The sequence below is a fragment of the Parasteatoda tepidariorum genome, chromosome 2, assembly GCF_043381705.1.
Source record: "Parasteatoda tepidariorum isolate YZ-2023 chromosome 2, CAS_Ptep_4.0, whole genome shotgun sequence".
In the NCBI taxonomy this organism is placed as follows: Eukaryota; Metazoa; Arthropoda; class Arachnida; order Araneae; family Theridiidae; genus Parasteatoda; species Parasteatoda tepidariorum.
This window is the reverse complement of record NC_092205.1, coordinates 92,977,634-92,994,044: the sequence shown is the minus strand read 5'-3', so window position 1 is coordinate 92,994,044 and position 16,411 is coordinate 92,977,634. Positions and strand designations below refer to the sequence as shown.

General features: G+C 29.5%; 1 protein-coding gene across 1 annotated transcript in view; it reads right to left on the bottom strand.

Moving 5' to 3' along the window:
• Positions 1–1,638: 1,638 nt before the first annotated feature.
• The window catches only part of LOC122271724 (neprilysin-1-like), a 51,655-nt gene continuing 36,882 nt past the window's right edge, over positions 1,639–16,411 (bottom strand). Inside the window, exons 3-8 of the mRNA XM_043053990.2 lie at positions 14,446–14,579; positions 12,658–12,819; positions 11,429–11,512; positions 10,190–10,392; positions 8,647–8,820; positions 1,639–1,749 (exon numbers count right to left, since the gene is read on the bottom strand). Of these exons, the coding sequence (XP_042909924.2) occupies positions 1,639–1,749; positions 8,647–8,820; positions 10,190–10,392; positions 11,429–11,512; positions 12,658–12,819; positions 14,446–14,557 (846 nt within the window). The 5' untranslated portion in view covers positions 14,558–14,579. The remainder of the gene's footprint in view (positions 1,750–8,646; positions 8,821–10,189; positions 10,393–11,428; positions 11,513–12,657; positions 12,820–14,445; positions 14,580–16,411) is intronic.

Genomic DNA, 16,411 nt, shown 5'->3' with positions numbered 1-16,411 from the left:
AGTAGTTGTAGTTAACTACATTTGCAAAGTAGTTTGCAGTTACTACATTTAAAAAAAAGTAGTTGTAGCTAACTACATTTGCAAACAGGTTTGCAGTTACTACATTTAAAAAAAAAAGTAGTTGCAGTTAACTACATTTGCAAAGTAGTTTGCAGTTACTACATTTAAAAAAAATTAGTTGCAGTTAACTACATTTGCAAAGTAGTTTGCAGTTACTACATTTAAAAAAAATTAGTTGTAGTTAACTACATTCGTAACAAAGCAGTTGTAATTGTCGTAAACTACAAAGAAAATGAAGTTTTCCCGACTATTTGATTCGTCTACAAAAAATATTCGCTTAATAGTATGTTATTCTGCAAAGCAAATAAAAATTTGTCGGATATCGCAATCACTTAATTTTAAATACTTTTCACGAAGTAGATTTCAGATTTTTATACGTGCATCAGAGTTTAAAGCCAATTATTATATAGAGTTCAAGGCTCGTTCAATTTTTAACAATTCTTTTTTTAAATTTTAAAATGATATTTTTGTTATTAATTAAAAATTACTCAAAAATTTTTTATTTAATTTTATCGAATATTTCTGTAGTTATAGTAGTAAAGTGATAGGCAAAAAATTAGTTTTTTTTTTCAAAACCACTCTTTTTGTTCGTAATTTATCGTACGTATTCCTTCAAACGTCTAAAAGATTTAAACTTCATTGATATGTGTGACAAATCGCATAACCTAAACGCTTCTAAAGTTATAAAATGATTCTCGAAGTATTTCGTGAAAGAAAATTTGGAAAAATGAATAGTATAGAAGTATTTCCATAATTTTGTTCTACTCTTGTACAGATCAGCAAGTTGTCCCAGGTGCCCAGTTGAAAGAACTGGTTATATTTACCAGTATTTGAAGCTTTCGCGGTATACTTTTTCCTGTGGTATTAAACTGGTAGCATATTCATACTTATTATTCATACGCAATTACTAACAAGATTCTTTCTAATTCTAATTTATTATTAAATTAATTCATTACATTTGCTACCAGTATATTTATTTTTTCGAGAATATAAAATATTTGTTTAGTTGTTTACGCTGTGATATTAAGTTTACATACTCTATTAATTGTTTAAGCCTGTCTGTTATGAAGGATTTTTTTAAATAAAATTCTACGATATGATTCTCAGGAAAAATGATGACACTTAACCCTTTAACGGGCCCTTTATTTCTAGTAAAGGTAAATTAAAGTATTTTTGGAATTAAAATTGTTTTAAGAACGGTAATTGATATAAAAAAAAACTCGTTTAGTTAACCATTATAAAAATGCCATTTTTTTGGTGGTAAATGTATTTAACATGACCTATTAGGAACTTACTGACCTTTATTTTTCTTTATTTATTATATAAATTCTTTAAATGCTACAAACTTCAAAAGGAATTATGTATTTTATAACTTTTATACGTTTTTTAAAAGTGACAAATGGTTACCAATTTTATTCAAACTCACTTCAAGAAAGCTGAAGTTATTGAAAAATGGAAACCTAAATTAAAAGTGATAAAACGTGGTGGTAAGTATACTTACCACGGCCTTCAAAAGGGTTAACGCTTAAGTTACGTCTATTTATCAGACAAATTTTATCTGATAAAACAGTATTTATTTTATAAATTATTATAAAATCTCACCAGTGGAATCTTCTCCTGTAGCTCGGCTAGCATAGTTTTGTAATATATTGCCGTATAATTCCGACGCTCTTCACTGGGTATAGTGAACTAAAAGAACATAAAATGCATTCATGAAACAGGAAGTTATAAAATTTTACAGTATGAAAAACCATTTTGTAAGAAGTGTACGTAGTTATAAATTTTAGAAAAAATCCCGATGCTCTTCATTTATGATAGTGAACTAAAAGAACATAAATTGTTATATCGTAGAAAGTTGAAATAGTTACATTATTATAGCGTTTTTGTATATAAAAAAAATAAAATTAAGTTTCCCCAACTTTCTTAGTCCCATTCTGGAAACTTTCAAATGACTGCTATATAATTCGATGAATTTGCTATATCTATTACAGGGTGCGTAACCAGATTTTTCAAATAATAATAAGCACCTTTTAAGTACTTTTTAAACACTCAAAAAATATTTTTAATCACTTTCCAAAAAAATAAATCATAATTAGGATCTGTGCATTAATAATTTTATTCCTATAGTTTAAAGCTCTAAATTTATGAACATAAATTCATTAAAATTGAAAAACAATTTCACAAACTTCACATAATCATGATAAAATAACTAGTTTCTGATAAATATAGCAGAGAAAATTGGGAAAATCAGGCATTTTTTGAAATTTAGAACGACAATCAACACTTCAAAGAAAAAATCTCTTTTTAAAAGATAGAAAATTAAGCAGCAACCCCCGAATTTACAAACCCCAAATAAAAAAAGCACCTTTAAGAGCTTCTAAAATATGTAAATCAAAAATAAGCACCTTTAAGCACTTCTTAAAAACGCTACGTTCCCTGTATTACGTTTTAATTGTAATATAATTTCAAGGATGTAATACGTTTTCTATAATATTTTTTAATAATCAATAAAAAATTAAATAGTTAGTGGTTGAATTAAAATTTGGTTAAACAGGAACTATTATTTTTTTCCCTATTTTTTAAAATTTCTCATTATAATATTTCTTATTATCATGATCGCAACGATTTGGAAAATTTTGATAAGTGGTAGAAAAATTTAATGAAATTAAAGCAGTTTCACGCATTTTTAATTTCTAGAAATTATAGGGTAATTAAAAAAATACATCTCTCAACATAAAAATTTACAAATTATTTCTTAAAATTAAAGCGTAAATAAGAAATTGAGCAGCATCTGAAACATTTGTCACTACTTTTTAATTTTCCTCAGATCGTATCGGAAACGATACTTGCACCTGAAAGTGTAAAAATCTATTAAAAGAGCAACAAATAAATCAACAACACTTTATAAAATTTTTCTTTTGGCTCATTATTAAGACGTATTCAAGGAAGATTTACATTTCAAATATCAATCACTAATAATGCAATACAAAATGTCAATTATAAATTAATAGTTCAATTGGGAATCAACTTTCTACCACTCTGTTTTTTCGAACGGTCTTAATTATAATAAATTTCATCTACATACTAATATTTGGTTATACGTACAATATTCTGATAGTAAAAATATGCTTCCTGAATAATTTTTTTTAGTTTCGTATCATAAAAACATCGAATTATATAAAAAGCAATTCAGAAATAATTATTCCCTCATATAAATAATAACTACTAAAATAATCACTATTAGTAAATCACATTTTCTCACACACAAACAACTTGAGTTAAATACATAAATAGATATTATCTTTCATTCATAAAGGCTTATAATTAAAAATAAAAATATAATTACTAAATATTTCGCTACAGTAACGGTTTTATGAACAAATAATTATAAAGTGACGCATCATGTATTAAAATCATAATGCATCACTTTAACAATTTAAAATAAAAGCAATTAAAAAAAAAGCAAAACAAAGAAGAAAAGCAAAAGAAAAGAAAAGGCATCACAGGTTATAATAAATATCAAAGTTTCTATCTCTAAAATAGCAGTTCCCATTTTTTTAAATTGCGGAACCCGAAATTGTCAGCTTTCTTTCGGCGGAACCCCCACATTAAAATTAAAGTTAAAGTGATTTTGAACGTTATAACCTACAAAGGACTATTTTTGAAATATTCAATTAGCGGAATAAAGATTTTTCATTGTTTCATCATTAATAATTTTAAAATTGATTTTATGTTCAACAATTAAAGTTTGTAAAAAATCCTTGTTCTACATCTAGTAACCAAAAGATTAAATAAATTAACAATTATAGGTTGGATTTAAATGTAATCAGAAGTTTCATAACTTTTTATTAAATGTAATAACTTATGGAGCCTCCCCCATGGACCCCTAGAGTTCCACGGAACACCATTTGGTAACCGTTTCTCTAAAATACTGAAATAAAATACAAAAGTGTTAATTTAAAACTTCTATCTGACATGTCTTCTGAATTGAATAAAGAACAGTTCTGTGTTGAATATTTTAAATTAATAATTTTTCCCCTTAGCTTACAAACTTCATTAAAATATTATTTTTTCGCTATTTACTAACTTAAATAATAGCTGGTTTTAGTTGAAAAGCTGAAATTTGCACCAATAACAAAAGAGAATAAGGTTAGACAAAAAGAAAATTGAGAAAATGTCTTCATTTTCTTCTCTCTAGATTTGAAAGAAAATATTCCTTTTAAAAATCTAGGTCATTTTGTTCTGATGATTTTACCTTCAAGGTTGTCATAATATTTTTTTTTTAATTTATTTAATTCGTTTAGAATGTGGGAAACTTAGAAATATGTTACAAAATATTCAAATGAAGAAACAAACTACGAAAACTAGAATGGTAAATGCATTAATAATTTTTAAAAATTCGAAAACGAAATTAAATGTTTTGGCTCAAACTTTATTTGCAATTAACTTTGACGGAAACAGATTGAAATACATTATAATTAATTTCCGAAGATGAAAATGAATCTTTCATCATTTTGAAACTTTATGTATTTTTCAAAGACAGAAATCTGAAGCAAATTAACATTTTAAAACATATTACCATATTTTGGTGGTAATTTAAATAAAATAATTTAAATATTATTCATATATATGATGTTGCTAATGCATGAAATGCCAACGTTTTACTAAATAACTGACATTTTGTTTAACAAATTATGAAAATACTTTGCCTAGTTATTATATAGAAGGACTAGGTATTTTATTAGTGTTCTATAGAATGCCTATGCAATAAATAAACAAATTTTATTTAAATTAATTTTCAACTAAAAATTAAAATTGCCTTGGCCAGTAAAAGGTTACAAAATCAGTACTAGTGGAAACTTATATTTATTTGAAATTAACATTTCCGAACAGAAGTATAAACGATTCATAAACAAATAACATATACATCAAATTCAAAATTCAATGAACTTGCAAGTTACATTTAAGTTCATGAACTTACAAGTTACATTAAGTTGGAGAAAAAATTAAAATTTTTGAAGTATTAAAAAATGTATAAATAAAGACTATAATAAATTTGCAATTAAAAAATTTAAGCACAAGAGAAAATTTGATACAATAAATAACATTAAAATTAATAAACAAATAAAAAAATATATTATAAAAAATTAAAATCAAAATATTATACTAGAAAATTCAAATTCTGGTCACACTGAAATTGAAGAAAGTATCTTTCACTTTTTTTTTTCAAATCTTTTTTTCGCAATTTTATTTCCAGATATGGAAATAAAAATCAATATTGTCAATTTCTAATAAAAACCTAAATAAAAACAGACTTAAGATGATGATGACCGTTTATTGACTGCAATTTCAATGGCAAATTATTGTATAATTTCGGAGCCAAATAAAGAAAATGTTTTCGGTAAATTTCTTTGAGTTTAGTTGGAAGTTCAAAGATTGTAGTAGGACGTCTTTTTTTCTTTTCCTTTTAATTTACAAAGTAATTTACTTTGGAAAACATACAAAATAATTAGGAAAAATGCATTGTAGTGGATTGGTAGAAAATTCCAGGATTAGGATTTATAATTAAGTGTGATAGTAATTCTAGATTAATTCAAAATATTATAGTTAATAACAAAACAAAACCAAGAATATTAAAGGATAGTGAAAAGAATCATTAGAAATTTTCTTTTTAAGGTAATAAAACTTAAAAAGTACAAAACGGGTTTTATTTAGAATTTTCATTGACATGTGTCCATTCAAAATTGCAAATAATATACAAACCAAAGTATTTAATAGTATTTTCAGATTGTAAAGAGTAACAGGAACAGTTTAAAAATGCATTGCATTGGAGCGAATGAAATTTAGGTTCGAAATTAAAATTTGTATTCGTTAAGCTGTATTACAAGTATTTGGTCTTGTTTAAATTTAAATCAATATTATTTGATGAAAACAATAACCTATTTTAATTAAATATAGTTCAATTTATGACGGAAAGGTATTTTTATCAGAACATAATTATAGCCGGATAGAATCATTTTAACTTGCAAAAATCGTTGATAAAATAAAAATTAAAAAAAATTAATGTCTCAAATGGAGACTTGAGGAACACCCTTCGTGATTGAAATGAAATTACTAAAATCATAGATAATTTTTATACTTTGTTGTCTAATAGATAAGTATGACTTAAATATTAAATATTACCTTTTATTTCAACATGATTTAGATTTTGAATTAAAATTGAATGATTTACTTTATGGAATGCTTTAGAAATAAATAACTGGGAAAAAAATGATTAGAGTTTTATTATTATTATTGATGCTTGTGTAAATGAAATTTGTGAATTTTAAAAGTGCATCGGCAGTGCTTCTATTTTTAATGAAACAAAACTGGTTATCTGCAAAAAATAAATTTGTTGAATACAAAAAAAATCATAAATTCGATTTTACATTAAATTTTCGGATTTATTTAGAGAATAAAGGAAGAATTGGAATCTGTCCATGATTTGATATTAAAATTTGTTAAATATATAAAATTTGTTAAACACAAAAGATCGTAAAGTCGATTTGGCATTAAGTATTCGATTAATTTAGAGAATGAACGCGGAATTAAAATCTGTGGATAATTTGATAAAACATTTTATATAAGTTCATTATTATTATTGATGCTTCTGTAAATGAAATTTGTGAATTTTAAAAGTGCATTGCGATGCTCTATATTTAATAAAACCGAACTGATTATCGGTAAAAAAAAGTTTTTGAATACAAAAAAATCATAAATCACAGGCAGAAAATCACAGGCAGAAATGAAATATATCTAATTTGATAAAGCATTTTTGCTACTGAATTGAGGATGGGTGTTGCAGTAGCACATTTTAATGAAATTGATAGAGATATTGATAGAGAATATTGACAATATTGATAGAGAATTGTTTCAGTATTTGAGTATTGGAATATTTAAGCAGTCTTAATCATAGGAAATTTTATTCTAGAAAGAATTAAAAATATCATAAACTTCACAAATAAAAACCTTTAATAAAACAAAATATTTATTTTACGAAGAAATGTAACATTTAAATTTATTGCTTGCAGTACTTAAATTACTACTATTGTTACAAAATTAGAATTAAGTTTGAAAGCTAGTTCATAATCATTTCATGAGTCGGGAAATTTACTTGATTTAAACGTTTATTTATGATATTATTGATTCGATCCCATTAACGCTTGCTGGAAAAGCATTTTATGAATTGTTCTCTAAAAAATTTATTTTTCCTGTCTTCCGTTTTTATTTTAAGTGAGTTAAAAATCGATTCATAGACTACTTTAAATATTTCGCCGTAAGGATATTTTTTCAATTTTTGCATCAAGTTGAATTACATCAAGTTAAATATAAAAACAATATTTTAGTTACATATTATAACGAAAAAACTTCGAAATGTTATGAAATCGGATGATTAAAAAACCAGACGCATTAACTGGTTCCCAACTGTTGCCAGAATCCAAGCCTTAATTAGCATAATCCATTATTACGATAAACCTGTGAAACATATATTATTTCATACTTTGCTGGCGATCAGCCTGCTTAAGGACCGAGGGTGAGGTCCTCGTTGAGCTGTTCTACCTTAAAGTGCTCGACTTCGTGCTCAGGTTTGGCTACCAAAGCAGGGGAGTCATCTCCTCTGCAGGAGATCAAAATTGCGATGGCATGTCTTCGGGATAACCCTCTGGGATGTCTCCCAGACTGTCGTCAATACCTCATAGTGCAACGCTAGTGCAACGTAAATAAAATACCTACCTGCATCCTACTTTGCTGATCGATTTTCGAAATTTCGTAACATGAACATAAATATTGTACAAATTAATCTAAAAGGAACCTTCCTGGACGAGCCGGTATCACCCACCAAACGCTGTGCGAAGCATAAAGGTAGCTGGTTCGAATCCCGCTGTTACTCTGTATCTTCATGCTTTCCTTCTCTGTCTAGTACTATCTTTCTACTTGACAAATACTATTTATAAATCTTAATTGAGCACGCAAGCCAACCAATGTATGTTGTACAAATAAACCAATAAATATACGGATGAAAGATATTTATTACCTATGTGATTATATTAATTATTATCATTCTAAACTATAACTCAATAAATTTCAGAAATTTAAATTGCATACGACAATACGCAATTTCAACAACTGAAATATTTTTATTCGGGGATTTTGACAGAGGGTTTTATTTTTATTATCTTCACAAAGTTTTTATCCTATACCTAATATTCTATAGTATGCCGGATTCTGTTCGTTGTCGGTAACATATTGTGCTGATATACGACAGCCCTCAGTAAGTGTTGTCCTCTTGAAATGTATTATCTGAAATATTTCTTTTCTTTTTTAAATACTTTTTAATGTTAAAGCTCTGAAGCCCCTTGATTAAAAAAGAACATTTATCTAAAAAAAATACATGAAAGTTATCAAAATAGTTATAAAGCTGGTGCAAAATTCTAAAAGCATTCTTTAGAGTTATTTTTCGGATTATAGCAACAAGAAAGGTAAAATTGCTATTTTTAAATTTTAATAATGACGTTCCTATATTGACATTGTAAATATTCTACTTACGTTTGCGAGCTGCATTTCAAGTTCCAAAGCATCCCTCATATCTGTCTCGGCCTGTTCAAGGGGTGCTCCTAACAACTGGGCAATGTCCACCATGAATCGGTAATAGGCGTCCAACTGCTGCGTACCCTGTACATAGTACTCTCTGCTGGGCAGACCCATGTCTGCTTGATCAATCTGCCAATGTACAAAACAATACTCAAACTGAGATTTCAAATTAAAGTATCTACCATTTAAAATATTTATTAAAAAAACTTTAATGTCTGATCGAGTTAGATTCTTTAATTTTTATATTAAGCAATAGATTTTTAATACAGTTTTTCATAAAATAGATCTTTAACTTGAATTTTACTACTATTTGTTATTAAACTCACTATTCAATTAGTTATAACTGAAAGCTATTCCAGTCACCAACTGTCTCAGTTCTTCCGCGTTTATATGCCAATTAGTCTCAGTCGCCCTAGGGCTCAAGCAACACCTCCTAGAAAGGAGAAGGCCTCAGCACGGTTTACCACAAACAAGAAGTGTGATCCTTTAGTAGTCCAAACGTAATGACATCTTTCGTATTAACCACCACTGCGCAGCTTAGTAGTCCAAACGTAGTGACATCTTTCCTATTTATCATCCGCTGCGCAGTTTATGTTCGTTACGTTGGACCACTAAATTGATCCGTGCTGAGGCCTTCTTTCTTCTAGGAGGTGCTGACTCAACTCAGATGACAGAGTGGACAGGGATCCTAAATCACCTCATATCAAGTCAAATCAAGCAAATGCCATTAATCCGGTAGCACAAGTGGTAACACCAGTAGTGCTGGGATGGAGATCGTGAGTTCTGCTCTGGCAGTTGATTTAGCAACTAACGTTTATACGCAATACGCAGCAAGGTGAACATTAAATCTTTTGTGCCTTGTTGGTTGTACAGTGGAAGGTAGGAGAAGGACGTACCAGTTCTGTTCATCTTTTCTTATCGAGATCAAAAATACGTGGCAGTCTTACCTTGGGTATTAAAAGAAAGAGTACAGAGAGCTCGGCCACATTCAAACGATATGAAAACAAATGTATCGTTTATTTAGAAGTAGGCTTCCATCAACCTCTCCAACTAAGTTTTAATAAAGAGAAAAGAAGGCGAAAAGTTACCTCACAGTTTCATAATTGCGGGCCAATATATTGATAGGCTAAAATTTCAACAGCTGAATACTAAGAATCATCTCGTTTTTCAAATACAAATCTTTTTGTTTTTTAATTTAAAAAACACTCGCTCGAACAATTTGGAAATGTGGTTTTTTCTTAGATTCCCCTAACCCATTCAATTTTAACCCTTAATATGAAGAATCCCTTTTCTGTGAACTTAAAGTTAAAATGTTCGACCGAAATTGCTTATGAATTTACTCAAATAAAAACCCAGATGTTTAATTAGCCCAAAATTTTAATTGATACTATTCATATACTTTATTTGAAGCTTTCCTTTAGTATTTTCAAAAAGAATGAGTTTCATATGCCTGTATATGTATAAAAGGCTTTACAAATTTTTTGCGAATAAATCTTACCTGTATAATATTTATTGACGAGTTCTTGCCGTCCGGTCCGACCCACTGGGCAAGAAGTATGTCATTATTGTATTGCCTTAATTTGGCTATTTCATAAACCCAGTCGAAATTCTCCTCTGACCAATTTGAGCTAATGACTGGCCATCCACCTAATTCTTCTAAGAGCACGATCAAAGGTTCTTCTTTCAGACTCTCTATTGCTCCTAATAATAAAGGAAAAAATATATGACAATGCCATTATTTTTACTGTTCTGCTACCACGAGAACTTCTTCAGACTGAACTTCTATGAAAACTGAAGTAAAACCATTTGAAGTAGGGATAGTTGAAGAAATAACAACACTCCGCCAACTTAAATCAAATCCAAATCGCTAACCCCTATCTTTTCGGAGTGATTTATCTCTGTAACCATAGTAACCGTCAGCGCACGCGTCTGATGTTTGGAGGAATTCTCGTGACAGCAGAACAATGCAGAATATTTTCTTTAGCATTGTAGAACTGGGAAATCAATAATTTAAGCATGATAAATGTTTATTAACCATGCACAAAACTAACACCAAAAGGAGCATAAATTGAATGAAAACCGTGCTCCTATTCTAGTATCCTCCAAATATTGAAGCTCCAGATTCCAGGCGTGGTTTTATTACTATATTTTATATTTCAGTCCAGCTTTTTACACTGAAAAATTTGTGGCATACTAACTTCATGAATCAAAGTCATAAGGCTGGAAATACCCGTATTATCTTTTTCACAAATGCAACAGGAAAAATATGGTTTAATGTAATCACTATAAGCACTCAGCGAGCGGATATATGTTTCTTGAACCTTCTGTAAAGTGTAAATTTGTTGCAAACTTATTAAGGTTGTTAAATTAAATCATGTATACAGTTAAATTAAATCATCTATACATTCAAGTTAAACCACAGTGACGAGTTTAAGAATTACGATACTATAATTCACCTCTGCACCACATTAAGGTTGTAGTAAATTTGAACGATTTTTCAGTTCAAAATGCAAGTTTAAAATTCAGTTCATGGAAAAGTTCAAAATTCAGTTCAAAATGCAAGGAAACACTGCCCGCCGTTTACAGCAAATGTTAAATTTTTCACATATTTATTAATAATTCTGAGTAGTACATTGCCGTTCTCAGCAAGAAGGTAGTAGAAGATAATGGAGACACTAATTTTTTTTAAAGCAACACAGTAATTTAGTGTGCAGCGAAACAGTGAGAGAAATCTTACTTTCATTCATACAGGATGCATAAAGATGTTTCGCACTTATTGTAGCATTGTTGTCTTCTTCACTAATAGGATCTTCTAATAATTCTGCAAAAAAAAGAAGAAAAATATTACTTTCCTTAAAGTCGATCATTAAATTACCGATTTACATAGCGAAATAAAATTCCTTATTTTAAATTTCATATAATTATAAAATTACATGTAAATAAAAAAAAAATTGTGGGAACTGCTGAATCAAACGTTGAAGCAGAAAATGGAACTGACCCGAATTCGCTTTTTCTTGCTGAGGAAAACTTTTAAAACCTCACATGGTTATCTCACATCACATCCATGCTCCGTTAGTTACTGAGCATATTTAATGTTATCACTGTACGGTCAGTTCAAAGTGTAAAAAGTGTAAAGAACAACTAGCCATCATGGGGAACCGAATTTATGTCGAATGCAGCCAAAGCTCATAAATTACTTATTATAAATGATTATTATTGGAATAAATCTATTATACAAGTAATTATGTGAGTAACAGAATCTTAATAGAAAAAAAACATATAATTAAATATATATATTTCAAGATACAAAACGAAAGGCCACATTAAATGTCACTGTTTAAGAGGTCCAGGATAATACCAGCACTAATTAATAACATATTTTATTGGCAAAACAACATTAACAAAGGTCTACAATTAACAAGCAGACAAACAAAACATCTTACATCCAGATACTTAAAGCCAACTAATATAGAAGTGTTTGGGGGGAGGTTATCCAATGGAAGCGCGCATGCGCTAACGTCAAAGTTTTAGTTCGGATTTTAACTTACCACATTAAGAAAATAATATATCAGCGAAAACTTGTGTTCAAATAAATAAAAGGATAATGTCAAAAGTTTCAATATAGATATATATGCCCCCATCTATGGCCAAGAATACGACTTCAGCCACGTACCACAGCCCATTCATAGGACTGACCCAGTCATACATCCTTGCATTCATCCATAGATCGTAATTTTTACCTCAACCAGAGAACGACCAATCTCCAATTCAGTACCTCCAGGGGTATTGATTTTTATGTGGAGAGTGGTAGACATTGTGATCTGACAGATTAAACGTGCAGTAGTCAACATTTACTACACGGGGAGCCTTCGGACTGCCGGGATCCAACTCACGACCTCCTGGACACGGGCCCATACTAACCAGGCTTATTCGTCTTCCAAGTAAGAAAATGAATGATTGTCTTACCACGAAGCTTGGATTTGAGTTCATCTTTCATTAGTGAGAATGTGTCGTAGTAGGATCTGTCACTTGGCAGTTCATGATGCTGTGACCATCTACCGCATGCATACTGATAGAAGTCATCACACGGAGAAACATTCGAATCCATATTCCTCAGCAACTCTGCAGCTGGAACAGAATAATGTGGAATCATAATCTAATAATTTCCATGCTCTTAAGTATTCTCTTACGTCTAGCTTCATTCACACAATGCTCTAAAGTCACACTATTTCAATGATAATTATTAAAAATGTCGTGGAATTGAATTCGAACATTTTCTGAAAAAATTAGTTAAAAAAATATTGCTATCTTAAAAAAAACGAGAAATTGGTAAAAATTTTAAACGCAAGGCAAAACAACAAAAGGAAAAAATAAATAAAAAGAAGAAAGAAACGATTAAAATCTAAGTGTACAAATGATAGAAAGTAATTTCGCATTTATATATTTGCTATTATATATTTTCTTTTATATATTTGCTATTATGTATAAAAAATATATTTACTGAATACATTATAATTATTCAGCATCATTAAAAATAAATTATAGTTATATAATATACAGAAACATGTAATTGCATAATGATTTATTAATAAAATAATGCTATTTTGAGTTATTAATAAAATAATATTATGTATTTGCTTTTATATATTTGCTATTATATATTTTCTTTTATATACTTGTTATTATATATAAATAATATATTTACTGAATACATTATAATTATTCAGCATCATTAAAAATAAATTATAGTTATACAATATACAGAAACGTGCAATTGCATAATGATTTATTGATAAAATAATGTTATATGCTCCATCCGGGGCCCCAAACTTGCTCGGTGCTCTCGCCCCCTTGACACTACTTTTTTCGCTCATTTGATGCATTTTTTTTTCTAGTTTTGTAATTTATAGGAACTCTTTCTAAAGTGAGGTTTTTAAAAATTACGTTAACATGCTGAGAAACTTTGTATAAACATTTCATTCGATCTTTATCTATTACAATTTGATTTATATATGGTCCCGTGAATGACCGAAATCAAGAGAACGTCGACTTTCAACGGTGAATGTCAGCAATCAAATAGTCGATGTGGTAAATGTCCGCTGCATTTATTATTATTTGTTATTGCAGCTGCATTTATTATAAAAGTAATTGTAATCACACATTACCACTTGCATTGCTGAGTTTAGTTGCCATTGATAACATAACTTTTGTCTAAGTTCTTCGTTTGAAATGTGAACAAAAAGGGATTTAATTGCGTTCTCTAAAAGTTAAGTGGCTTAGAAAATCAATTCAAAGTCATTTCCTCCATAAAATGCGTTAACAAGTTTGAAATGTTCCGAAATATTTTGGGAAAGTTGATCTCAACGAAAAGTTCGTTAAATAGAAAATTCACTTCGCTATTTGGAAATTATTTTACGAAGAAATTTCCAAAATGTTCTTGGTTCATTGAAAAAAATGACAAAATAGAGAAAATCTCTAAATGGAAGTTCGTTAAATAGAAGTCCGACAGTATATCGAATAATTTGCTATGACTTGTTTGCATTCACATTTTCTTTTCTGTCCAACTTATAACTCAAGTAAGTTCAACTTTTTTGTGGCCATCAAGGGAAACGAAATGTCATCGGTTTTAAGAATTTCATGTAGGTAACATGAATGATACATGACGTGCTGAAAACGTTTATGTATAATACACAGATTATGTGAAAATCTTAAGGACTCTGAAAAAACAGATCAAAATGTTAAAATTTCACTCACCAGCCTGAACACAAGTTTCTGTGAGACAAACATGGGAACAGGAAGTATTTTGGCAACTTTCACTATCATTAACACATTCGAATACTAAAAAGAATGGGAAAAAAACACACATAAATTTTATTATATTGAAGTGGCTTTTAAAATATTAAAACAAATGTGAATATTTTCACTTTAATAGAGTCTGTTTAACACTTCGAACTGTTTTTATCAAAATAAGGCTAGTAAAAAAATAATCTTTGATAAAAGTTCCAGAAGAACTATTTATAAAAAATAAAATTTCAAAAATATGCGAAATGGGGTAATAATTAAAATATATATATATAGGTGACATTGCGCATCGAAGTTAAAAAGAAAATTTTTAACAACTTCCATTACCAATTATTTTAAAAAAATGCAAAAAATCAACATATTTTTTTTATTTTATTAAAAAATACAAGGAGCTAAAACAAAACATAATGTACAAGTTTTTAGTTGAAATTTGAATTTCTTTTATGTGTAAGAAACATTTAATTTAAAATTAGCTTATTATCCCGAGTTATTTCGGGGAAATGAAAAAAGTTAAATATTAGTCTTTGTATGATATTTCTTAAAACAAGGGACCACACAAAGTGATACTTTTCAAACATCAGTGAAGGAATTCGCCATTTTGTTTAAAACTCTTATTGCTATGTAAATTCAGAAACCATCGTATATACAATTGCACAAAACGCGTGTGTATAGTTCGTTCACCAGGAGTTGGCACTTGGCTCCGCCTTCATCACGTGGTATGCGACGATACTATTTCGCTATTTTTGGGAGATGGTTGTGAGCAATCCTGAACAAGGCTGCTATTTGGCGATCGTATGGCAGAAATATTTATTTCGCAAACTTTATCTGCATTTTTTTAACATTAAATATTTAATATATTTGATGATATTTCGCTCCATTTCTTATGATATTTCTCTCTTTTGAGTGAATAGTTTGTCCTTTTTGAGACATTTTGCTGGGAAAACAGCTGTATTTAAATTTAAAATATATTTAACCAGCTAGAGAAAGAAAAGGTATAATAGCAGATGATAAAGCGAAGTAGGTGACTGAAAAAGAACAATGTTTGTGTTTGGCACGCATTAAGGGTTGTCTCAATTTCAAGAGCGGAGGTGTTTCTCTTCTTACTCCCGCGCTGAAATGAACTCTGCGTCCGAGGAGGTGGAGCCAAGTGCCAACTCCTGGTGAACGAACTATAGTCCCACAGTCCAACATCAAAACTCACAAACATTGGCAAACTTCCAATCACAGCAGATTATGTTATTTGCTTCCGACCGAGTAAAAACGTCATAAAACAAAATGTAGATTTATCATCCCGAGTTTTCTCGGGATGATAAATATTTGCAATATATACGTACCCGAGTTAACTCGGGATAATCAGGGAAGCGGTTAATATAGGCTGTTTAAAACTTCAAACTGTTTTTTTTTATCAAAATATCGCTATTAAAATAATAATCTTTGACAAAAGTTATAGTAGAACATTTTATAAAAAAATAAATTTTAAAAAATATGGGAAACAGGAAAAAAAGCGGGGGAATAATTTAAAAAAAAAATAGTGCGTGGAGTCCCTCCGCTCGGAAGAAGTTAAACTTCGCAACCTGCGACGTTAATTGTAGAAGAATCAGCAGTCGTAGAAGGATCACTAGTTTTATTCAACGACTCTTTTCTCCTGCTCCACTCGCTTCCGTGCTCTGTAATCACGGTAATATTGTGCATTTTCCCTCGTGGACCTCTTGAACCAGTGGAAGTGATTGTGGTTGCCTCATCGTCTCGCCCGGGAAAATGTATTTGTATTAATAATGTTTGTGAATGCGTCATAATGTAATTGGGTATACTATAGCCTACGTCACAGGTTGTGTTATTCCTACTAAATTTAACCCATGAACGGCATTTTCTGCGAGCCTAACTTCAAGCCACAAATAAACAAACGAAGTGTTTGATC